This window comes from Xiphophorus maculatus, chromosome 5 (assembly GCF_002775205.1).
Source record: "Xiphophorus maculatus strain JP 163 A chromosome 5, X_maculatus-5.0-male, whole genome shotgun sequence".
Taxonomy (NCBI): Eukaryota; Metazoa; Chordata; class Actinopteri; order Cyprinodontiformes; family Poeciliidae; genus Xiphophorus; species Xiphophorus maculatus.
Window position 1 is genome coordinate 33,092,221 of NC_036447.1, and position 24,635 is coordinate 33,116,855.

Below are 24,635 nucleotides of genomic sequence, written 5' to 3' on the forward strand. Positions count from 1 at the left end.
TATGCTTAATCATTTCTTGTGTCTACTTATTCTTTACTCTAGTTTAATTATGTTTTTCATGTCTATTCATTCTTTGGTGTCAAATTGATTTTCCTAGTTACAAGTTTGCGTACTCCCCTTCGCCCACTGAGCCTTTTTTTCTCTCTCTCTCCTCAGCCTGCCTTCTGTTCTCTCCCCTCACACATGCAGCCTGTTTCTAGCCTTTTCCTTGTTCCATAGTCAAGTTCCCAGTATATTATACGCTACTCATTCTCAGTCACTCCTTGCTGGTTCCGCCTGTGATCTCCCTATTACTTCTCCGTTGATTCCCTGATGTTCTTTTCCTCTGAATTCCTGTTTTTGTTTTCCTCTGGCTCCCTATGTTCAAGTCTTTTTTTGTAAGATTTTTTTCCTTCATTTTTATTAAAAACTTCATCACCTCGCTGTCTCTATTTCATTGCGTTTGGATCCACTTTCAAACCAACAACTATGACAATTTCACAATCAAACCTATGACATAAATATGAAACAAATATTTTATTAAGTTGAAGGATTTCGTCATGTATTAAAATGACCAATTATTTAGATTTTAATTAATACATTTCACACTGGATCATGTATCAATGTGTGTAATTGTCACATTTAAATATCAGTGAATGTGTCAGGATCTGGAGTTGTTTGCTTTGGGTTTTGGATTTCTCTCATTTTTGGTGTTTTTTTATTGACTTATACTTTGTTCTTCCTTAGTGATTCTATTTAGGTTTATTTCTTTGTCTACTCTTTTTTAGTTATTCTAGTTTGAGTATTCTGTGTTCCTTAGTCCTGATTAGATCAGCTTGTTTCTGTTCAGTTCTTTTGCGGTTTCTCCTTGTCTTTGTCCCTCGAGTTAATTATGTTTCTGCAGTGTCGAGAAATTTTTTAAATTTTTAAAAACGAATGTATTCATTTCTTTTGTTGTGGCACTTTTGGCAGTCCGTATAAATAGTGCCACTGTACTGCAATAAATCATACAACTTGACCTATTTATTTGGAGAAGGTGACCCACAAACCTTTCCCACATTCACGCGTTTAGAATGCTGTTGCCTGACCGGGCTGCATCAGAACGATTTGTCCTAACATGGTGCAGCAGCGTCACAACTAGACTGACACGTTTTGAAGTGCCACTTGCATGGCTTATGTAATAAATATAGCCGAACTGTGGTAGTTTGCTGTGTCAGTGCGCGTGCGTAGTTGTCGCGCGAGCTGGTCTGCCGCGGCGCGGGGACTGAGGCGACGGCGGTGACACGGCGAACAAAAATCCACTGACTGCAAGACTCGTGAAGGTTCGAGCGGTGCGAGGGGGCGGGGGGCCGAGTTTGGCCCTAAGGTGCACGAGGGCGCTCACGCTCCACCGTTTTTCACTCACGGGACGCATCCAGACCTGGTGAAGTCGTCACAGGGGTTAGAGTCTGTGGAATCTGACGCGACCGTTTGCGGTCTGCCTTGGCCAGTGGAGGCGCGACAGCGATCTGCGCTGAAAGCTTCCCTCTCCTGCGCAGCTGCATCCATCCTTCCATCCATCCCGACAACCGCCAGCTCCAGGTCCAAAGGGAGGCCGGGGAGTGGCGACAGGATGTAGCGGCGGATTAACAGAGGAGAGAGGGGCGCTCAGAGGAAGAGGGCTGGGCCGAGTGGACCGGACCGGGGTGGCACAGAGGGGACATGGGGAAGGACCAGGAGCTGCTCCAGGCCGTGAAGACCGAAGACCTGCTGACAGCACAGCGCCTTCTACAGAGACCGCGGCCAGGAAAAGCCAGTTAGTATCCATCCATCTCCCATCCTCCGGTCCCTAGCACACACACACACGCAGACACAAGCAGCCCCCTCCCCCCACACACACCAGTCATTTCCAGGTTAGGACAGTACAAGCTCAATCTAATGTAATGTCTTTTAACCTAAATGTTTCACCAGTGCTTGTGTGGGTGTGCACACTTCCCTGCAGCGTGCGTCTGTTTGTGCTTTGACGTTGAGAATGCGATAGTGATGACGTTGAAATAAGTGAGGGCAGTCATCATCAGGTTGTGATTAGAAATTAGGCAAGCTTGTCTCCCCAGTCTCTGCAATTAGGCAGTTTGTGTTGGCATCTGCATGTCTTCACAGAAATATATCTACATAGATGTCCTTCATGTCCACAGTAAGGATGCTGTGCAGGTGGAGAGGTAGAATGTCCTGCAGAGGAGGATTATTGGTGTGTGAAGGCGCCAGATGTTAGTGGGAATAAATGTGATGGTTGTAAGGGAACACGTGCAGACATATTCATGAAGCGTGAGCGTGCTCCTAGCATGGATTCAGCTTGAGGTGATAATTACATTTCAATTACAGCCTTGAAAATGTTCTCCTCTCCCGTCTCACAAGAATCTTCTTTCTCTTCTTCTGTCACCTACTTTCCTCCCTGCTCTCCCTTCACTTCCTCCTCCTCCTCCTCCTCTTGTGTGTGTGTTTGGCTATGATGAACGGTGGTGGCAGTGACATGGAAAAGAAAAAATGCTTCTCTCTTCAAACGCCAGAACAGATCAGCTCAGAGGGCTCCGGCCACTGCAGAACGACAAAGGGAACTGGGTGGTGGTGGAGGGGGGGGAGGGGTGCAGGACAGAAGGACTCAACCCATGAGATATGGATGCAGGGAGGCGAGGAGACAGAGTGTGCTGGAGGGTGGTTAAAATGTGAGTGACGGCTTGTGTGTGTGTGTGTGTGTGTGTGTGTGTGTGTGTGTGGGGGTGTGTGTGTGTGTGTGTGTGTGTGCGTGTGTGTGTGTGTGTGTGTGTGTGTGTGTGCTGAGGTTTATGTTTGAATAATTAAACAGTAAGCCAGGTCTCCCAGCTGGAGGATTGTTGCCTCCACAAACACAATCCCAAACACTCTGCACACACAGTCACAGGCAAGCATGATTGGAAACACACTTCACACTTTGGGTGTTAGTCATGTGCTTGACTGTGTTTGCATTATTAATAGAATGCTAATGAAGTTCAGAGCAGCAGTGTGGTAAGTTGTGGTTGGGGTCATTTAGATCAGTGCTGTTGAAATGGCACAAATCAATGTTAGGGTTACAGGTGGGAGGGATACGACCATACTGTACATATTTATACCTGTAGAAATAAAACGTTTGCATCAAATCTTTTTCTGCTTGATATCTTAGTGTGACAGTTTGTGGTACATCCAGCTAATGAGACAAATGAGATTTCAGAAATAGTGCTAGTTTTCACAAATGAAGTTTTCACAAATAATGTTTTTCATTGAATTTGTAATAGTTTATTCTACGCTTAACAAGTCCATCCTTGACTAATTCTAAGGAGCTTTTACATAGACATGCACTGATCACATTGTGTTTGATGAATAGAATTAATTTATTTATGCGTTTATCTTTTGTGGGATTTTTTTTTTTTAAATATTATTTAATTGTAAATAAAAGGAAAAAATGGTTTTTGGCTGACTGATTTGTCACTAAAAAATGCATTAAAGTAGGCCTGTCGCGATAAACGGTAAATCAATTAATCGTACGATAAATTAAAACTATCGACGTCATTTTAATTATCGGCATTATGGTCTCTTACGGCCCTTTTCTCTTTCTGTTGATGACACCGAATGAAAAAAGGCTCAACTCCAGTGCTCTTCACAGACTCCCCCCTTCCTCATTTCCTTGGCTCATTTTCAAAACCTGACAGATCACGCATTACCCGACAGAAATCCTTGGTATAACGGTTCCATCGGTTTGTTCCTGTGTGGTGTCCAACAATGGGCACAAAATAATGGCTACAAGTCCAGTGAACTAATTTTAAAACCTGCTTTACTACAATCTACCTGCAATGCATGTGGCTAGTGTCAGCGTAAAGTCCTGACTGAATGAAAATCATTAGAACCTATTTACGTCATGTAACGAAGAACAGCTGAAAAGTTACCGGGTTTATCAACTGCGGTAGCAATTTCGCTCCAACTCCTCCCCTTGTCATTTCTATATTCTTTGCATGTTGAATAAACATTAATGTTTCCACATATCATCTCCGATGTCTGCTGGACTTCGGGTTGCGCCATGTCAGCTGTTTGGGATTCCCCTCGTATTTTCCCCTCAAAAAACTTGGAGGAGAATCCGTGCTTTCTGATTGGCTGCCTGTCACATTCAACAGGCTGCTTTAACCTCCCAGTCGGGGAAAACCTCTGATTTAGATCGGAGCGGCCATGACGATCTACCGTAACAAACCACACAATCTTAGAAAGACCAACGTTTTAAGATTGTTGTAAGGGGAAAAATAGGAGCAAAAAATCTGTAGTGTGAACTATTGCATCAGGTAGTCGATGTGCCCATCTTCTCTATTTAAATCTAATTATTACTGAAGGGCAACATAATATACAGACTTCATAATCTGCACTCTTTTGGTTGAATGCAGTATTTATTTCGACTTTGGCTTTATGTTGTTTAATTGTTTTTTTCAAGTGAGTTTTTTGTTAATGGAGACTGAGAATCCATTTTATTTTTGTTTTTGGTTGTTTTGTTTATTTTGTTTATCAGTTCCAGTGTTAAGTGTTCTTTTGAAAATAAAGTGTATCTATCTTTGGCAGGAAATCGCATGCATTATTACGTCATTTCCATTAAATCAGTGTAAAAAGGTCTTCAAACAATATTATCGTTTATCGCAATAATTTTTGAGACAATTAATCGTTGAGAAAAATTTGCTATCGTGACAGGCCTACATTAAAGTATTCCCTTTATAAATGTTTTTATGAATATAGAGTAAATGTTGAATAAATCTCAAATTGTATTTTTAAACAATGTCTCTTTGGTTTGAATTACCACAATGTTTCAAAAGCTATAGTTCTAAAACAGCTGATATTTCTCATCATGCCCTTCCTTTGGATAAAAGTGTTTTGACACCAGAGTAAGAGCTAACATGACCAGGGTTTTCTCCAACTGGTTGGAGCTTACCCATACAAAACAAAATATATTGCAGATATGTTGCAGTATACTGGAAAATATTGTTCAATACATGAAGCAATATATTCCCATATCTGAGATTTAGTATGTATGTTTTCCTATGTATTCCCATATAAGCAGGTTTCCCCCAGAAAACTTGCTAAGTCCAGCGGTCTGGACACCGGCGGTCGGGACCCCGGCGGTCGGGACCCCGGCGGTCCACCGTGTTTTTGTATTAAAACATTTTACGTTGACAGGAAATGTGAAAACATTACTGGGTGGTTATGTTACTGGAAGACACTGTTTACAATGCTTAAAAACAACTATAGTCTTAATATATTATTTGCACTTCTGTTAAATCTTAAGTGGTAAAAAATGACCACTCATCCTCCCCATCCTGTTGCTGCTCACTGCTACATTTTCCCCTTTCTTTCTGAGTTTTAAAACTCATCATGCCAAGACGACAAACTTTGACCAGACATATGACATTTTAATTTGATTAAAAAGCTAATAAATAGAATTCATGGCTTGAGGTAAAAGTCAGTCTCTTAGCATATAAAATAAAGCAAGAATAAAAGAGCCAGAAATACTTTCTCTGTTATATTAATGTTTATCTGACTCCAGACATTACATCACTCCTTTTTTTTTTTTTTTTACAAACAAATCCTCATTCTAAACCAGACTTAGTTATTTTCAACCAAATTAAACTTCACAGTAAATACAATGTTGTCTGTATTAAAACATAACACTACTCCATAATAAGAACACCAGAATTGTTTCCGGAACAAATCAGAAATGTCCAAATCAACACATTAATAGGACTGGTATAAACAAATAAGAAAAAGTAATTCAAGTTCTGTATTTGGTGTGAACTGCTAAGTGTGAATCAGTCTTTAGTTTGCTTGAGGCCATAAAGGTGTTATGAGTTGGCTCTTCAATTTATAAATGTTGTGGTACACTGAAAAAAATAACTCTCTGGATGAACATAAAGAAATCATGGAAATGATTTCCACCTGATTACTTTGCTTTATTTCAGCACCATGTAATTCTGTTACCGTATTTTCCGCACTATAAGGCGCATCTAAAAACCTTCAATTTTCTCAAAAGCCGAGAGTGCGCCTTATAATTTGATGCGCCTGATATATGAACAAAGTTTTTAAATAGGTCATTCATTGAAGGTGCGCCTTATAATGTGGTGCGCCTTATAGTGCGGAAAATACGATACTCCTATTTAAAGCAAATGTGTTAGGTCAACTTAATTTATTAAGGTTATTCCAATGTAAAGCAATTGTGTTGGGTCAACTTATGTTATTATGGTTATTCTAAATTAAATCAAATGTGTTGGCTCAACTTATTTTTTTAAGGTTCATTTAACTCATTTACCATAGTTTGACCCAATGTAATTTAATAGAGCCAGCCCAACTAATTTGCAATGTCTTGGACCAAATAATTGATTTTACTAGATTAAGATTAATGCAAATTTAGTTGAAACCACTATATGTTACAGCGGTACCTTCACACTACTTAATTAAGTTGATCCAACTCATGAAAATTAAGTTAGCTCAACAAACATGCTTCATGCTGAAAGAAAGCTATTTAATCATGTGGAAATTCTTTCCATGATTTAATTACGTTAATTCAAAGACATGTTTTTAAGTTACATCACATGAAGTGTTTTAAGACGGGACTGGGTGAAAGGGTAGAAAGAACACTCAACAATTAGAACAGGTACAACAGAACTGTATTGTCAAAATTGTTGTCCATTTTCTTTTACATGTGCAGTGCAGGCACTTTACTACAAAAGGTATAAACTCTTGCCATATGACAACACATTTTAACAGCATTTAAACTAGTCACAATTACAAAAAGTTGTCATTTTTCAGTAGTTCATGAAACTGCATACTTTGCTAGCTTTTAAAAGTTTAAATGTGAACCTGCAACTTAATTGACCAAACTCACAAAAATATATATTTTTCTAATTAAAAAAACATACATGTATATTTTAAAATCACTTGATTTTATTGTCAATTTAAATCTGACAAACTGAAGCTAAACAAAATACAGTATTTTGCAGCAGCAATATTTGCTTGTTACACAAAAGTCAAAGTATTGCAACCAAAGTGAAAAATAGTCAGATCTAAAAACATAACTGATACATTTACAATCATGATAATATGACATTGAGTACAATTAATTAAATAATCTTTACTAAAACAAAAGTACCCAAATGTCAAAGTTTCCAAACTACATTCATATCAGTTAAAGACAGACAGGATGAAAAGGAAAGACTCTCTCTGACCTTCCTTCATTGTTCTGTCCTCCTGTCTGTCTATTAGAAATGGACAGAACAGATACAGAGAGACAGACGGAGAAAAAGACAGACAGGGAGAGAGATGGAGTGTAAATGTGTAATTTTACCATTTTAAAATGGTAAAATTACATGGCTCATGAAGGAGGAGAATGGAGACATGCAGGTTCACTGCTGTGTTCTGCATAAGTCGTCTTGTTGGTTGATGTCACTTTTCTGTTTGCAGCTTTTGTTCCATTTTCTGGGTTGAGGCCTATGAATCACCTAGAATAGATGGGAGACAGTTTAAAATTACCCTTTTGTTTTTAAGTACATATTACATTTTTAGATTAGATACCTGTGAATTACCAAATATGTTCTGTAAAGTCATTACTAAAAATAGTTCTCATAGTTCTCACCTATGAAACAATACTCTAGGTGGCAAAAGGAGTTGCTGGACCCGCTTGTGCCCTTGATGCCGTTTCCTGAAAAATAACAATGTTCATTGATACTAGTTATAATTTTAATTTAATACTCTGGTACACAGAGGCATTTCCATAGACAGATACATTCCTCTGTCTCTATCCATACACTATGTTTGCAGACAGACACCTTCTGTAACTTCTGTGCTTCTATGTGTAGACATAAGGGTGGCAGATACAGTAAGATGGCAATATCTCACTATGTCTTCATCCATTAGTCTATGGACAGAAGGATTGAAGTTACAGTGAGACACAGACAATTGGAATATCTAGGGCGGTGAGAGGGGTGAGAGGTCGGTCTTGTCACCCCCACAAGATGCTGCCCTGGGCGGTTGCCCGTGTGGCCCATAGCAGAATCTGGCACTGGCTGATTAATCACAATTAATAACTATGTATGCCTAACTTTGTAGGCTTGAAATATAAATATGCACACAGCTGTGCAAACCCCTCTTGCTGCATGCCAACAATTTAAAATCCAAGCAGTTATCTTGCATTTGTACATTTGTAGTCTCCCATACTCAATAAAAACTAAGAGAAATTTACTCCACTACATATCCATACAAGTGGTACCAAACTTGTTCAGGAGCCAACTGATAGATAAGATCTATTTTATTAGATCTATTTTAATTTCTAGTTCTTGGATGCCCCACCCTTTTATACCCTTTGATACCATGAAGTCCATATCAAACATGCACATTCTCAAAAAATGTTTTATTTCAAACCAACCATGTCTAAAGATTCTTAGTTTTCCAGGTTTTTATATTCAAGAAGGTTTATAGAAAGTCAGTTTGCTTTAAACGTTGGTTTAAAAATGTTCCTCTATATTCATTTCCTGTGATGAAGCGGGACTATATTGTCCTCATCCAGCCGGTGAAGACCGGTGTAATTCGTGCACATGAAACTGAGGGCTAGTAAACTAGATGTGCACAACGTTGGTTAAAGACCAACACAAGAAACTGTTGAAACTGTTCAACTCTTGTTGCTGTCAGCTGTCGTGGAAAAAGTATTTCGCTGTTCGTAGCTCCCCGTGTGTAACGTGTTGCTGTGAACTAGATAATCCTCAACGGGAGAGGGGCTCTGATGTCAAAATAGATGGTTTGATTGATCTGTGTTATGTAATATTAATGCATTAAAATGTTCTGGTTAATCGCGTTAACGTTGACAGTCCTATGTACGAGAAAAAACAAAACAAAACAAAAAAACAGTTGAGGCATCCTACCCTCAAACAACTTAAGCAAAAAGACCAGAATACAGCCATCCGCATATTCTAGGTGAACTAAAAGCACTTGTGTTGCACACTTGTGTTAGCTGAGAAATAACCGAAGTTAGCTTTAACCACATAAAATATATTTTTGTACACAAACACAAAACTGCAACATAATGTTTTTTAAAAAGTACTTACCCGGTGAAAGTCATTGTTGGCCCGCCCTCCAGCCTGTGAACATTCACCTACAGCCGGTAAAAATCCCACAATGCAACTGTACATTAAAAAATTTACAGTACAAATGTAAATTTCCGCATGTGATCCCCAGTTGTCTGATCATGAACAGTATTCATGATCAGGCAACTGGGGAGGGTTGGTAACAACTTCAACATGTAGAGGAGAGGGAACCCAAAACTAAAAGCTTCAGTTACTAATGTGCAGCCAAAGAGGGCATCAGAAATTTAATACGATCCTGCATCCTGTAAAACTGCAATGCAGGAACAGATGAGCAAGTAATAAAATGCTTTTTTTTAATCACTTAACAATAATTCATGATCAATTTTGTCGATCTTGAATCAGCTGCCTGGTAATATTTGAAACAACTTGACTGAAATGATCATAAAGGACAAATTTTCAATCTTCATGCATTCTGCAGAAGAGATCTACGAACAAATTTCACGTCCCATATACTTTCCATACGCATTTCAGATCACAATAAAAAGCTGTATTTTCAAAACCCAGCCACTTTACTGTATTTTCATGCTGTAGTTTTTACAGCCATTTGTTACAGTGCAGTTCTTAAGTGCCAGCAGTGCCCTGCAGAGAAATACAAATATCTATAGTTTAATGTGTAACTAAAATCGCCTTGCAGTTTTCCCAGGCACAAAACAGTTATATCGTGTGATCTTCCATAATCTCGCGTGATCTCCTGATCTCTCTAGACCCTCTTCGGCTGCAGAAGAGGTTATGCAATCATTTGGATCAGCTGTTCTGGAATAGAGGCACATCTAAAACATGCAGAGCAGGGGGGCCTGAGGACTGGAATTGAGAAGCACTGCCTTCAATCAACATTATCAGAACAAGAATCTAGAGAAACCCCTACTAGTTTATAAATCATGGACTACTTATTCTTAAACACCCGGTTATACTGTTTTTGTTTTCTTTTTTCTTCTTTTGCTCTTTCCTTTGGTCTGTTGTTTTGTTGTATTTCTTTCTAATTCATGCAAATCATTTTGAATTGCCTTGTTGCTGAAAATCCATTCATTTTTTTTCACTTATCTGGGGTCAGGTCACGGGGGTAGCAGCCTAAGAAGGGAGGGCCAGACTTCCCACTCCTCAACCATTTGACCCAGGTCCTCCGGAGGAATCCCAAGGCGTTCCTAGGTCAGATGAGAAACACAGTCCCTCCAGTGTGTCCATCCAGGAGGCATCCCATCCAGATGCTGGAGCCACCTTGACTGGCTCTTTCTAAGGGAGAGCCCAGACACCCTACAGTCTGGCTTGTATCCATGACCATGTTCTTTCGGTCATGAGGCAAATCTCATGACCATAGATGAGAATAGGAACGTAGATCAACGGGTAAATCAAGAGCTTCACTTTTTGACTCAGCTCTCTCTTCACCAGGACTGACCGGTCCAGCACCCGCTTCACTGCAGACATTGTGCCAATCCGTCTGTCGATCTCACGTTCCATTTTTCCCTCATTTGTGAACAAAATCCCCAGATGCTTAAGCTGCTCCACTTGGGGCAGGGCCCCCCCCCACCCCCTCCCGACCCGGAGAAGGCACGCTACCCTTTTCCGGCTGGAGACCATGGCCTCGGATTTGGAGGCACTGACCCTCACCTCATCTACTTTACACTTGGTTGTGAACCACTCCAGTGGAAGCTGTAGATCATGACCTAATTAAGCCAGTAGGACCACATCATCCGCAAAATGCAAAGATGCGATCCTAAGGCCTCCAAAATGGATCCCCTAAACTAGGGGCGATTCTAGGATCTGACCTTTGGGGTGCTTAGCCCCCAGCAGGGCTAAGACCCATGAGAAGATATTCATTGGTGCAGTTTTCTAAATCTAACTGCTTATTTACATACATTCACAAACAAAATGAAGAGACATGTTGTCAGTAATTCTTATAATAAAAACATATACCTCTAAAGAGTAAAATCAGAGAAACTTTACATTTTTTCCAGAGTTGTATAAACTCAGTTTCAAACAGAATCTGTAGACCACGTCATACCTGCCAACATCTGCTAACATTAATGAGACACAAGCAGCTGTGGAGTGACACAGTCCTAGTCAATCAATCAATCAATCAAATTTTATTTGTATAGCACATTTCAGCAGCAAGACATTTCAAAGTGCTTTACATCATTACAAACACAGAAACACAATGCAACATAGAATCAATCATTAAGTCAAGTTCCATCAATAAATTTGTAATTGATTACATTTCAAATACAATTCTAAACAGGTGGGTTTTCAGTTGAGATTTAAAAGAAGTCAGTGTTTCAGCTGTTTTACAGTTTTCTGGAAGTTTGTTCCAAATTTGTGGTGCATAGATGCTGAAAGCTGCTTCTCCTCATTTTGCTCTGATTCTGGGGATGCAGAGCAGACCAGAACCGAAAGACCTGAGAGGTCTGGAAGGTTGATACAACAACAGCAGATCTTTGATGTATTGTGGTGCTAAGCTGTTCAGTGATTTATAAACTAACAACAGTATTTTAAAGTCTATTCTTTGAGCTACAGGGAGCCAGTGGAGGGACTTTAAAACTTGTGATGTGCTCTACCTTCCTGGTTTTAGTGAGAACGCGAGCAGCAGCATTCTGGATCAGCTGCAGCTGTTTGATTGATTTGTTGGACAGACCTGTGAAGACGCTGTTACAATAATCAATACGACTGAAGATAAACACATGAATGAGTTTCTCTAGATCTGGCTGAGACATTAGTCCTTTAATCCTGGAAATGTTCTTCAGGTGATAGAAGGCCGACTTTGTAACTGTCTTTATGTGGCTCTGGAGGTTCAGGTCAGAGTCCATCACTACTCCCAGGTTTCAGGCCTGATCGCTGGTTTTCAGTTGTAATAACTGAAGCTGTGCATTGACTCTAGATCTATAACTCTAGATCGTTCCTCTTTAGGTCCAAAAATAATAACTTCAGTTTTGTTTCTGTTCAGCTGGAGAAAGTTTTGGCACATCCACACATTTATCTGTTCTAAGCATCTGTTCAGTGATTGGATGGGCTCTGAGTCACCTGGTGACATCGTAATGTAGAGCTGTGTGTCACCTGCATAGTTATGGTAGCTAATATTATTTCCTGTTATAACCTGAGCTAGTGGGAGTACCCCACATGTGACCTTTGACCTCTTTGATGAAAAGTTTTCAATTGAAACAAAGAAATCCCTGTTCTTTATGTAGGATTCAAACCAGTTTAGCACTGGACCGGAGAGCCTGACCCAACTCTCCAGTCGATTCAGTAATATGTCATGGTCAACAGTGTCAAAAGCTGCACTGAGGTCCAACAGAACCAGTACTGTGGTTCTGCCACAGTCTGTATTTATATGGATGTCATTGAACACTTTGACTAGGCCAGTCTCTGTGCTGTGGTGAGCACGAAAACCAGACTGGAAGGAGTCAAAGAGGTTGGTTATAGTTAGGAAGCTAGTTAATTGTTTACACACAGCTTTTTCAATAACTTTGCTGATGAATGGGAGGTTGGAGATCAGCCTGTAGTTCTACAGTAGTGATTTGTCCACATTGTTCTTTTTTATAAGTGGTTTGATTACTGCTGTTTTCAGAGCCTGGGGGAAAACGCCTGATGAGAGCAATGAGTTTACTATTTGGATCAGATCAGTAACAATAACAGGCAGGACTTTCTTAAAGAAATGTGTGGGTAAAACATCCAGACAGCAGGAACTTGAGCTTAGTTGACTTCTAATTTCCTGTAAGGTTTTTTAATTAAGTAGTTGAAATTGGGTCATTTTTCCTGTATTTGTTTTGTTTGGGCACAGCATTGGTACTGACTATATAGTGGATGTACAGATTAATCCTCTGATTTTTTGAATTTTCTCTGAAAAGAAGCTGGAAAACTTGTTGCAGGCGGCAATACATTGGAATTCAGGCGGTAACGTCGTAGAAGGGTTTGTGATTCTGTGAACTGTTGCAAATAAAGCTTGAGCATTGTCAATGTTTTTGTTTATGATATCTGCAAAGAAATCCTCTCTTGCATGTTTTAGTGTTAAATGATAGTTACGTAGTCTTTCTTTATAGATGTCATAATGAACGTGAAGTTGAGTTTTACGCCATTTTTGTTCAGCCCTATGGCAGAGTTGTCTTGCAGATCTAACTGTGTATTTCTCCATGGAGATTTCTTCCTACCAGACACAACCTTCATTTTAATTGGGGCAATGGAATCAATGATATCTGAAACTTTAGACTGAAAATCATTTACCAACTTATCTACATCATTACAGCTTAAGGGTGAGGAAGAGGAGTAGATTTGATTAAATGTTTCTGCTGTGTTTTCAGTGAGAGAACGTTTTGTGATGGTTTCTGTTTGTCCAAGTGGGTTAAAGGATAAAGAACTTTCAAAGATAACAGGAAGTGATCCAACAGGGCGACATCAGTTACAGAGAGATTGGAAATATTCACACCCTTACTGATAACCAGGTCCAGTGTGTGTCCGTGAGTGTGTGTTGCTTGTTTGACATGTTGTGTTAGACCAAAAGTCTCTAAAATATTAGCGAGCTTTTTTGCCCCTCTGTCTTGGGGGTTGTCGACATGAATGTTGAAATCACCGACAATTATTAAACAATCATAATCAATACATATGAGAGATAGAAGCTCATTCAAGTCAGTAAAGAAATTTTCCACAAAAGTTGGAGTTTTGTATAAAGTTACAGTCAAAGTTCGTTTGTGGCCTTTAACCTCATTTCCAAGATACTCAAAAGAGGTGAAGTGACTCAAAGAGATTTTACTACAATTTATGGTATTCTTAGAGGGGGGTATGGTATTCTAGTGGGGTCTGTTCCCCTGGAAATTAAAATAAAATCTACTCAAAACTATGCATTTCCAGTCATTTGAAGAACATTTTGCTAAATTCATAGGATTAATAAACCTAAAACCAGTTTATTATCAAGGTAGAAGGTCAGATTAATGACAAGTTCTCACTAGTCATTAACCTGAACTTTATTTGAAAATCATACTTAGAAATTGCATTACCCTTATTTTTATCTGAACGTTATGTGGCTTTTGGCCTTTTTTCTTTAAACAAGAATGATTGTCCATCTATGGAAAAGTAGACATGATGAGTCAGAGTTTTACTGTTTCAGTTCACAGTTCATGAAGTGGGTCTGTCGTAGTTTCAGGACAAAACACCTTTTTCTTCTCAAAGAAACAGCCTAACATTCTGCACTGTTCTTTAGTTTGACCTTATTTAAGTAAACTTAGTGTTGATGTGTCAATTATAGGCATGTCTATTGGACAGTTATGTGTCGGTTCAATACGATACATAAATAATAATGGTGGAAGTGGGTTGTGGTCTAAGAGAGAAATTCAAATGATTGAGTTAGAATCCATCATGTAACGGGACGCACATTTAACGACCAAATATGGGATGACTCCGTATTTTACGGGATGAGTGGCAATCCTATTCAGGGGTGCTAAAATACAGTTTTCAGGCGATACAGGCGATTCTAGCCCTAAAACAGGGCTAGAATCACCACTGCCCTCAACACCTTGGCTTTGCCTAGAAAGTCTGTCCATAAAAGTAATGATCAGAATCTGTGGCAAAGAGCAGCCTTGGCGGAAACCGACTCTCACCGGAAATGAACCCGACTTACTGCCAGCAATGCAGATCAGACTCTGACACCGGTCTTACAGGGACTACTGAGTTTTCTTTGCCTTGATATCTCAGTCTTATAATTCTAGGTCTCAGAGGTGCTAACATCAAACTATTGTATAGAGTTAACCCCTTTGAGCGTTTTGATCTATAAATCAGTCTACAGCCAGGTTGTTCTAGAGGTTAAATAGATATTATTAGGGCTTAATTATTAAAATGGCAGCAATTTTGCTTATTTTATAACTTCATAACTTCTCTCCTCTGATCTGTTTAACAGCTACAGTCTCAGATCAGCTCAGCCCTCCAGGACTGTCAGCAGCAGAAACAGAAACTTTATACCTGTTGGGGAAAATATAGACTAGATTTGCTTTGCATTTCCCCGCATGATGGCAATGATATAGTAGGATCCAATTAGATTCTTGATTAATATGGGTTGTTGCTATGTTGTTGTTGTACGGAGTTTTTGTTCAATGTGCCCCATTTTTAAATTTGAGCCCCTGCCCCTCCATAGGTCTCTGCACGGCCCTGTGTAGACTGGTTGGGCAAACTCCCACTCACCCTCCAGGACCCTGCTGAAGGTCCAGTGTTCAACCAGGGTGAAAACCACACTGCTCTTCCTGAATCCGAGGTTCGACTATCCGGCGGTCCCTCCTCTCAGGACCCTTGAATAGACCTTGCCAGGGAAGCTCAAGAGTGTGACCCTCCTGTAATTGGAGCACACCCTGTGGTCCCCCTTTTTGAACAGGGGGATCACAGGGTGTGCTCCAATCCAGGGGGACTTGCCCCGATTTTCATGCGATATTACAGAGTCGCGTCAGCCAACACAACCCTACAACATCCAGAACTCCGGGTGGATCTCATCCACCCCTGGGCCCCTGCTGCCGAGGAGCTTTTTAACCACCTCGGCGACCTCGTCCCCAAAGATTGGAGAGCCCAACCCAGAGTCCCCAGGCTCAGCTTCCTCAATGGAAGGCATGTTGGTGGGATTGAGGAAGTCTTCGAAGTATTCTGCCCACCGGCCCACAATGTCCCAGGTCAAGGCCAGCAGCACACCATCCCCACTGTAAACAGTGTTGGTGCTGTACTGCTTCCCCCTCCTGAGACGCCGGATGGTGGACCAGAATCGCCTTAAAGCCGTGCGGAAGTCTTTCTTCATGGCCTCTCCAAAATCCTCCCATGGTCCCGGTTTTTGCCCCAGCAACCACCCGAGCCAAATGCCGCTTCGCCCACCGATACCAGTCAGCTGCTTCTGGAGTCCCACAGGCCAAAAAGTTCCAATAAGACTCCTTCTTCAGCCTGACAGCATCCCTCACCAAAAGTGTCCACCAACGGGTTTGAGGGTTGCCCCCGCGACAGGCACAGACAACCTTGTGGCCACAGCTCCGGTAAGTTGCCTCGACAATGGAGGCACGGAACCCCCTCAAGGTCTCACTGTTATTGCACATGTAAGCATTGAAGTATCACATCGATCATTTCCGGTTGCCTCGTGTTGCTATTGTTTTTAGCGATAGCTGAAAGAGCTGTAAAATGATCAAGACACAAAAGTTAAAATATCTGCAAGTTATTGATACAACAAAGTTTTATGTGCTACTGTATCCAGTGATTAGAAGTTATAATCCAGTGATAAGGTTTTTTTATTTATTTATAATTTTATTTTCCTGTTAATAAAGGACGTGTCTATCAGCAGAGAAAACTTAGTCACTAAAGCTAACACACAGATGTGTAGCCACCCAGCATTTCAAACTTAAGGATATTGAAGATTTAATGTATGAAATAGGAAGATGGCAGTTAAAAAAAAGGAAGCTGTTCTTGCGTCATTCATTGGAATAATTTGTTGGAGGAAAATCATGCTCTCCGGGAGGAAATCCGCCGCTAGGGGAAGAGGTTGAGATCAGTGGCAGCGAGGCACAAGTCAGTGTGTGTATGAGTTTGTGGTATACGGAGTATGAAATTATTTTAGGCAACTCTTCCATGAGTTTTATCTAAAAACATAATACTGTTATGAATTGATTTATTCATAATCATAGTAACCTTAAAATTTTCCACCATTCCCATCATGACGCTTTATATTTAACCTGCTAACTGAAGCCTGTGTGTAATTTGTAGATGAGGCATTAAGAAATCGACTGATTTGAGTTTAAATGCAATAATCTTCTTTGATCAAAAGCTGGTGATCATCACACTGCTTTGTTTGCCACAAGATGTCACTTCACACTTTATGGTCCATAGCACTGATTTTCTGTGGTTAGGGATGCCCACCATGCCCGCAAAAGTGGTACACTTTATTTCAAGGCTATTTTTTGTAAAAACAAAAAATCAATAGTGCAATCGTTTGTAAACAGAGGTGAGTTAGAATGCAATGTGATCAGCTCGTGAATAAAACTGATTCAAACACATAATAAAAATAGATGCAACACAAATTAATTCTCATTCATAAAACAGGTTTCTGCATTCATTTTAATTTCATATTAAATTGAACCACAAACATCCAAAATCCATCCAAGAATTTTTGCGGTCTGTTAGAGCTTTCATTTCAGTTCAAATCCAAAACATGTATTGATCCCAAAAGAATATTTGACGTGATTCTTTTAATGCAGGACCAAAACTGACATAATAAGAAATAAAAGCATAAATATATATTTAGTTTTTCCTTGTCCTTACACATGAGTTTCTGTCAAGAAATGTATATATTTTCTTTTTCATTTCCCCTAAACATGCATTTTTGTCAAGAAAAGTAGATATTTTTGTTTAGTCTTTTCCTTGTACAAGCCCTCATTCTTTTGTCATTGTCTCCTCTCATTTTTCTGCTTGTCCTTTTTCTATTTGTTCTTTTTCTACTTCTTCGTGTGCATTTTTATGTTAATAAGGAGAGCTCCCTTCTATGTGCAGCTCCTACTATTGGCCAATAGAGCTTTGGTACCAACGTCACTGCGTAAGACGTTGTGGGGCATTTACGTCTCATGCAGTCGCTCTTTACAGGCCACAGACCAAAGCAAACTTTATCCCGGTGTTTTTATTGTGTTACCGACTGCAGTGAAGTTAGTTTCAAGTTGGATATTTTTATATTCCAATTTTTGTATTCCGAGCAAGCGGCGTTTAGCTCAAGGTTGATCTGATTTATGAATGCTAATTTCGGCCAGCCGTTCTCAAGCTCCCTCCTCAAGCACTCGGAGGTTCACTTAGAGAGTGTCAACAAATTTCCAAACCAAACACTCCTGTCAAACAAATGTTAATAAATGCCTTGCCTTGTGACCAACTGATACAAAAAAGTGGTAATTCATTCTTTTACATGAGACACACTACTCTCTATTAAAATGTTAAGTCATATTCAATATTTTTAATAATTTTAATATTAAATAATATAATGTTTTCTTCAATAGCTTCCATATTGTGTGCTACATTGACTAGAAATCAGTGTCTAATTGTTGTACTAAACTTTATATATGATGCACACGCATTTTTATTTGATTTAAACTCATTTTTTTATTTTTGTTACATAATTTTTTTAAGTTTAAATTTAGTATTTCTCTTTAATGGCTTCTAGGTCATGTGACCTATTGAATCAAAATCTGTGTGAAATTGTTCTACCAGTCTGTACAGATGAGATACACAAATTTTTATTTGATTTGACCCTTTTATTCCATGTCGATACACAGCTCTACATTACCATGTCACCAGGTGACTGTGAACCCATCCAGTCACTGAATAAATGCTTAGAATAAATAAATGTGTGGATGTGCCAAAACGTTCTGCAGCCGTGTAATGGAACGGTGCGGTGTAGGGGATGGTGAGGCAGACGCAGCAGACCCAGGTAAGGTAAATGGTGAATTTAATGACGGAAGCACAGTCCAAACAACGAGCAGCAGGCACATGGACACACTGACGACGAATAGACTAGACATTGACGAGGACCCGACGAGGAACAAGGAACACAGGTGGAGTTAAATACATGGGAGGGTAATGACAGAACGAGACACACCTGGGAACAATCAACGGGAGGACAGGACAACGAAGGACACAAAAAACTCTAAATGAACACAGAAAACACAGATCCTGACAGTACCCCCCCCTCAAGGGCGGCTACCAGACGCCCACAAAAAAACACAACAAGGGTGGGCGGAGGGGCGCTGGACGGGGGGCCTGAGTCCAGAAAAACAAAAAACAACCCACCATCGTGGGCGGAAACACAAGAAGGGCCAAGAGTCCATAAACAACAAAAAACTACCCACAGGGTGGGCGGAGGCAAAAGAGGCGGGGACCACGGAGGTGGTCCGGCGGTCGTCCGCGGCGCTGGAGGTGGCGATGAGGAGTCCCGGGGGCCGCCCACAGACGGCGACGACGAGCCCCCCGAGGCAGGGTCTCTGGTGGAGCACAGAGAGTCGGGGTCTCGGTCGGAGCACAGGGGGTCTGGGTCTCAGGAGGACCGCAGAGGGTCAGGGTCTCGGGAGGAACGCAGAGGGTCTGGGTCTCGGGAGGAACGCAGAGGGTGAGGGTCTCGGGAGGAACGCAGAGGGTCTGGGTCTCGGGAGGAACGCAGAGGGTCTGGGTCTCGGGAGGAACGCAGAGGGTCAGGGTCTCAGGAGGAACACATAGGGTCTGGGTCTCGGGAGGAACACTGGGAGTCTCGGGAGGAACACTGGGAGTCTCGGGAGGAAGTCCAGAGCGCAGCCTCGGGGCCGGCTGCGGAGGTGAGCTGGGCGAAGCCTCAGGGCCGGCTGCGGAGGTGAGCCGGAGCGAAGCCTCGGGGCCGGCTGTGGCTCCAGAAAACGACGAGGGGCCGGGTCCACCGGCGGCTCACGTCGCTGACTTCCCGGATGGAGGTATCGATGTGGGCCGAATCCGGGGGGTGCCAACACCAGCCTTGTTCCCCGGAAAAGCTCCCGCTGCAGGTCAGAGAGAGCTTCAGCCAGTGTCCTCTCCTCCCTGCCGGATCTCCGCCTCGGTCCGCTTTGTCCCTTTGGAGGGAACCTCCTTAATACAGCTGGGTCCATCATGAGCGAGCCTCACCGATTGGTCTGGTCGGGTCCTTCTGTCATGGAACGGTGCGGTGTAGGGGATGGTGAGGCATACGCAGTGGACCCAGATAAGATGAATGATGAATTTTAATTGAAGAAACTCAGTCCAAGACAACCGGCAACAGGCACATGGACACACTGACCACGAACGGACTAGACATTGACGAGGACCCGACGAGGAACAAGGAACACAGGTGGAGTTAAATACATGGGAGGGTAATGACAGAACGAGACACACCTGGGAACAATCAAGGGGAGGACAGGACAATGAAGAGACTCAAGGACACAAAAAACTTTAAATGAACACAGAAAACACAGATCCTGACAAGCTGAACAAAAACTAAACTGAAGTTATTATCTTTGGACCTGAAGAGGAGCGATCTAGAGTTATAGAGTCGATGCACAGCTTCAGGGTTAGGGTAGGGGGTTAAAACAAAAGACAAAACAAAAATATCTACTTTTCTTGACAAAAACGCATGTTTAGGGGAAATGAAAAAGAAAATATATACATTTCTTGACGGAAACTCATGTGTAAGGACAAGGAAAAACTAAATATATACAGTATGTATGACTTTATTTCTTATTATGTCAGTTTTGGTCCTCCATAACTTTTGGCCCCTGTGGCCTAAGGTAAACATTAAAGCTCAAAGGAAAAATAACAATTGAAGCAGAAAACAAATATATAAGAAAATCAGTTGTGTTCTTCCTTGTGTTGCTGGTCCTCTGGGGCCTCATGTGGCTCTGTGATGCTTTTATAGTGACACAGATATTGAAATTCATCAGCAGGGGGATGGGCTTGTCCTTAGATTTAATCCAAGACATAATGGGGGAACCTAAATGTGCACAGTAAACGGTAATGCTACATCCCAGCAGGAAAATTATGTCAGCTTCATAGTTTAAACAGAGACAGACAAGCATCAACCAGCATGAACTTTTTAGCAAATTACAGTGAAAATTAGAGTGTGAAAGCAGGATGAAGGGATGAAGAGCAGATCAAGCCGTAGGGAGAGGGAAAAGCTTTTCCGCAGATTATAGAACAGCTACAGATTATGGCCTTCGGATTATGAGGGTTTGACCAGAACATAAAAAAGGAGGCTGAGTCCATTTCAGAGCATTTGTTGGATTTCAACCCTCCTTCAAAAACAATGCTGCTTCTCTCATGTGACTGTTATTAGTTCCAATAACACACCGATATATAGATAAATCTATCTATCTATCTATCTATCTATCTATCTATCTATCTATCTATCTATCTATCTATCTATCTATCTATCTATCTATCTATCTATCTATACAGTATATATATATATATACATATATATATATATATACTGTATATACACAGTACAGACCAAAAGTTTGGACACACCTTCTAATTCAATGAGTTTCCTTTATTTTCATGACTATTGACATTGTAGATTCACACTGAAGGCATCAAAACTATGAATAACACATGTGGAAATATGCACTAAACAAAAAAGTGTAAAACAACTGAAAATAGCCCTTATATTCTAGTTTCTTCAAAGTAGCAACCTTTTGCTGTGATTACTGCTTTGCACACACTCTGCATTTTCTTGATGAGCTTCAAGAGGTCGTCACCTGAAATGGTTTTCACTTCATAGGTGTGCCCTGTCAGGTTAATAATTGGGATTTCTTGCCTTATAAATAGTTGTGGAAATAAAGAAAACCCATTGAATTAGTAGGTGTGTCCAAACTTTTGGTCTGTACTGTGTTTATATGTATATATATATATATAAAATTCCCTTCTCACCCACCGCGGGTGGTTCTTATCCTCTGAGCTCGGGTCCTCTACCAGAGGCCTGGGAGCTTGAGGGTTCTGGCAGTATCTTGGCTGTGCCAAGGACTGCACATTTTTGGACTGAGATGTCTGATGTTGTTCCTGGGATCTGTTGTAGCCATTGGTGCAGTTTGGGGGTGACTGCCCCGAGGGCCCCGATGACCACAGGCACCACTGTGGTCTTCACCTTCCAGGCCCTCTCCAGTTCCTCCCTGAGGCCCTGGTATTTCTCTAGTTTCTTGTGCTCCTATTTCCTGATGTTGCAGTCACTTGGTATTGCTACATCTACCACAACGGCTTTCCTCTGTTGTTTATCCACTACGATAATGTCTGGTTGGTTGGTTCGCCATTACCATTTTGTCTGTCTGGATCTGGAAGTCCCACAGGATCTTAGCTCTTGCATTCTCCGCCAACTTTGGGGGTGTTTCCCACTTTGATCTCGGGGTTTCCAGTCCATATTCTGCACAGATGTTTCTGTACACTATGCCTGCAACTTGGTTATGTCGTTCCATGTACACTTTCCCTGCCAGTATCTTGCACCCTGCTGTTATGTGCTGGACTGTCTCAGGGGCCTCCTTGCACAACCTACACGTTGGGTCTTGTCTGGTGTGGTAGATCTGGGCCTCTATTGCTCTGGTGTTTAGGGCCTGTTCCTGGGCGGCCATAATGAGGGCCTCTGTGCTGTCCTTGAGTCCAGTTTTTTCCAGCCATTGGTAGGATTTACTGATATCAGATATCAGGGTTATTTGCTGGTGGTACATCCCATGTAGGGGCTTGTCCTCCCATGATGGTATCTCTGGCACCTCAACCTCCGTTCCCTGTTGTCTGAGACATTCACTGAGCACATTGTCTGTTGAGGCTTTGTCCCTGATGTATTTATGGATCTTAGTTGTTTCGTCCTGGACTGTGGTTCTCACACTCACTAGTCCTCTGCCTCCTTCCTTGCGGCTCGTGTACAGTCTCAGGGTGCTGGATTTGGGATGGAACCATCCATGCATTGTTAGTAGTTTTCTAGTCTTAATATCTGTGGCTTTTATCTCCTCCTTTGGCCAGCTAATTATTCCAGCAGGGTATCTGATTATTGGCAGGGCATAGCTGTTTATCGCACGGATTTTGTTCTTGCCGTTGAGCTGGCTTCTCAGGACTTGCCTTATTCGTTGGAGGTATTTAGCTCTGGCTCCTTTCCTTGTGACCTCATCGAGGTTGCCATTTGCTTGTGGTATACCTAGGTACTTGTAACTGTCCTCTATGTCTGCTATTGTTCCTTCTGGGAGTGAGACCCCTTCTGTGCGGATGACCTTCCCCCTCTTTGTGATCAGCCAACCACACTTCTCTAGTCCGAATGACATCCCAATGTCCGTGCTGTAGATCCTGGTGGTGTGGATCAGTGAGTCGATGTCTCGCTCACTCTTGGCATACAGCTTGATGTCATCCATGTAGAGAAGGTGACTGATGTTGGCCCCATTTTTGAGTCGGTATCCGTAGCCAGTCTTGTTGATAATTTGGCTGAGGGGGTTCAGGCCCTCCTCTATGGGCTGCCACCTTATCGTGGTGGAGGGGTTTGAGTGTCCCAATGATCCTAGGAGCTATGCTGTCTGGGGCTTCATGCCCCTGGTAGGGTCACCCAAGGCAGACAGGTCCTAGGTGAGGGACCAGACAAAGAGCAGCCTGAAGACCCCTTATGATGGACAAGAGCTTTGGACTTGGTGTTCCCTCGCCCGGACGCGGGTCACTGGGGCCCCACTCTGGAGCCAGGCCTGGAGGGGGGGCACGATGGCGAGCGTCTGGTGGCCGGGCTTTTACCCATGGAGCCCGGCCGGGCTCAGCCCGAAGAGGAAACATGGGCCCCCCCTCCCATGGGCCCACCACCCGTGGGAGGGGCCAAAGGGGTCGGGTGCAGTGTGGGATGGGTGGCAGCAGAGGGAGGGGACCCTGGCGGTCCGATCCTCGGTTGCAGAAACTGGCTCTTGGGACGTGGAATGTCACCTCTCTGGTGGGGAAGGAGCCGGAGCTAGTGCGTGAGGTCGAGAGGTTCCGGCTAGAAATAGTCGGTCTCACCTCGACGCACGGCTCTGGTTCTGGAACCAGTCTCCTTGAGAGGGGCTGGACATACTTCCACTCTGGAGTTGCCCAAGGTGAGAGGCGTCGGGCAGGAGTGGGCATACTTGTTGCTCCCCATCTCGGCGCCTGTACGTTGGGGTTTACCCCGGTGAACGAGAGGGTAGCATCCCTCTGCCTACGGGTGGGGGGACGGGTTCTGACTGTCGTTTGTGCTTACGGGCCGAACGACAGTTCACATTACCCACCCTTTTTGGAGTCCTTAGTGGGGGTACTGGAGAGTGCTCCTCCTGGGGACTCCCTTGTTCTGCTGGGGGACTTCAACGCTCACGTGGGCAATGACAGTGAGACCTGGAGGGGCGTGGTTGGGAGGAACGGCCCGCCTGACCTGAACTCGAGCGGTGTTCTGTTGCTGGACTTCTGTGCTCGCCATGGATTGTCCATAACGAACACCATGTTCAAGCATAAGGGTGTCCATATGTGCACTTGGCACCAGGACACCCTAGGCCGCAGTTCGATGATCGACTTTGTCATCGTTTCATCGGATCTGCGGCCGTATGTCTTGGACACTCGGGTGAAGAGAGGTGCGGAGCTGTACACTGACCACTACCTGGTGGTGAGTTGGCTCCGGTGGTGGGGGCGAAAGCCGGTCAGACCTGGCAGGCCCAAACATGTTGTGAGGGTCTGCTGGGAACGTCTGGCGGAATCCCCTGTGAGACGGAGCTTTAACTCCCATCTCCGGCAAAACTTCGAACACGTCCCGGGGGAGGTGGGGGACATGGAGTCTGAGTGGACCGTGTTCCGTGCCTCCATTGTCGAGGCGGCCGATCGGAGCTGTGGCCGCAAGGTTGTCGGTGCCTGTCGCGGCGGCAACCCTCGAACCCGCTGGTGGACACCTTCGGTGAGGGATGCCGTCAGGCTGAAGAAGGAGTCCTATCAGGCCTTTTTGGCCTGTGAGACTCCGGAAGCAGCTGATGGGTACCGGCGGGCGAAGCGGCATGCGGCTCGGGCGGTTGCTGAGGAAAAAACTCG

At 42.7% G+C, this 24,635-nt stretch overlaps 1 protein-coding gene and 1 long non-coding RNA gene across 4 annotated transcripts in view; one reads left to right on the forward strand and one right to left on the reverse strand.

Annotated features, from left to right (window-relative positions):
* The first annotated feature begins 1,083 nt into the window (after positions 1-1,083).
* The window catches only part of LOC102231283 (caskin-1-like), a 99,109-nt gene continuing 75,557 nt past the window's right edge, over positions 1,084-24,635 (forward strand). The window contains exon 1 of one of the 3 annotated variants that reach the window (XM_023333536.1): positions 1,084-1,774. In XM_023333536.1, coding sequence (XP_023189304.1) covers positions 1,681-1,774 — 94 coding nt within the window. In that variant the 5' untranslated portion in view covers positions 1,084-1,680. The remainder of the gene's footprint in view (positions 1,775-24,635) is intronic. The other 2 variants (XM_023333537.1, XM_023333538.1) reach the window with 2 other exon arrangements.
* LOC111608592 lies at positions 7,444-9,119 on the reverse strand. The gene is made up of 3 exons (XR_002752752.1): positions 9,096-9,119; positions 7,631-7,696; positions 7,444-7,496 (listed from the first exon to the last, which is right to left on the reverse strand). It is a non-coding gene; the product is annotated as an uncharacterized LOC111608592 (long non-coding RNA).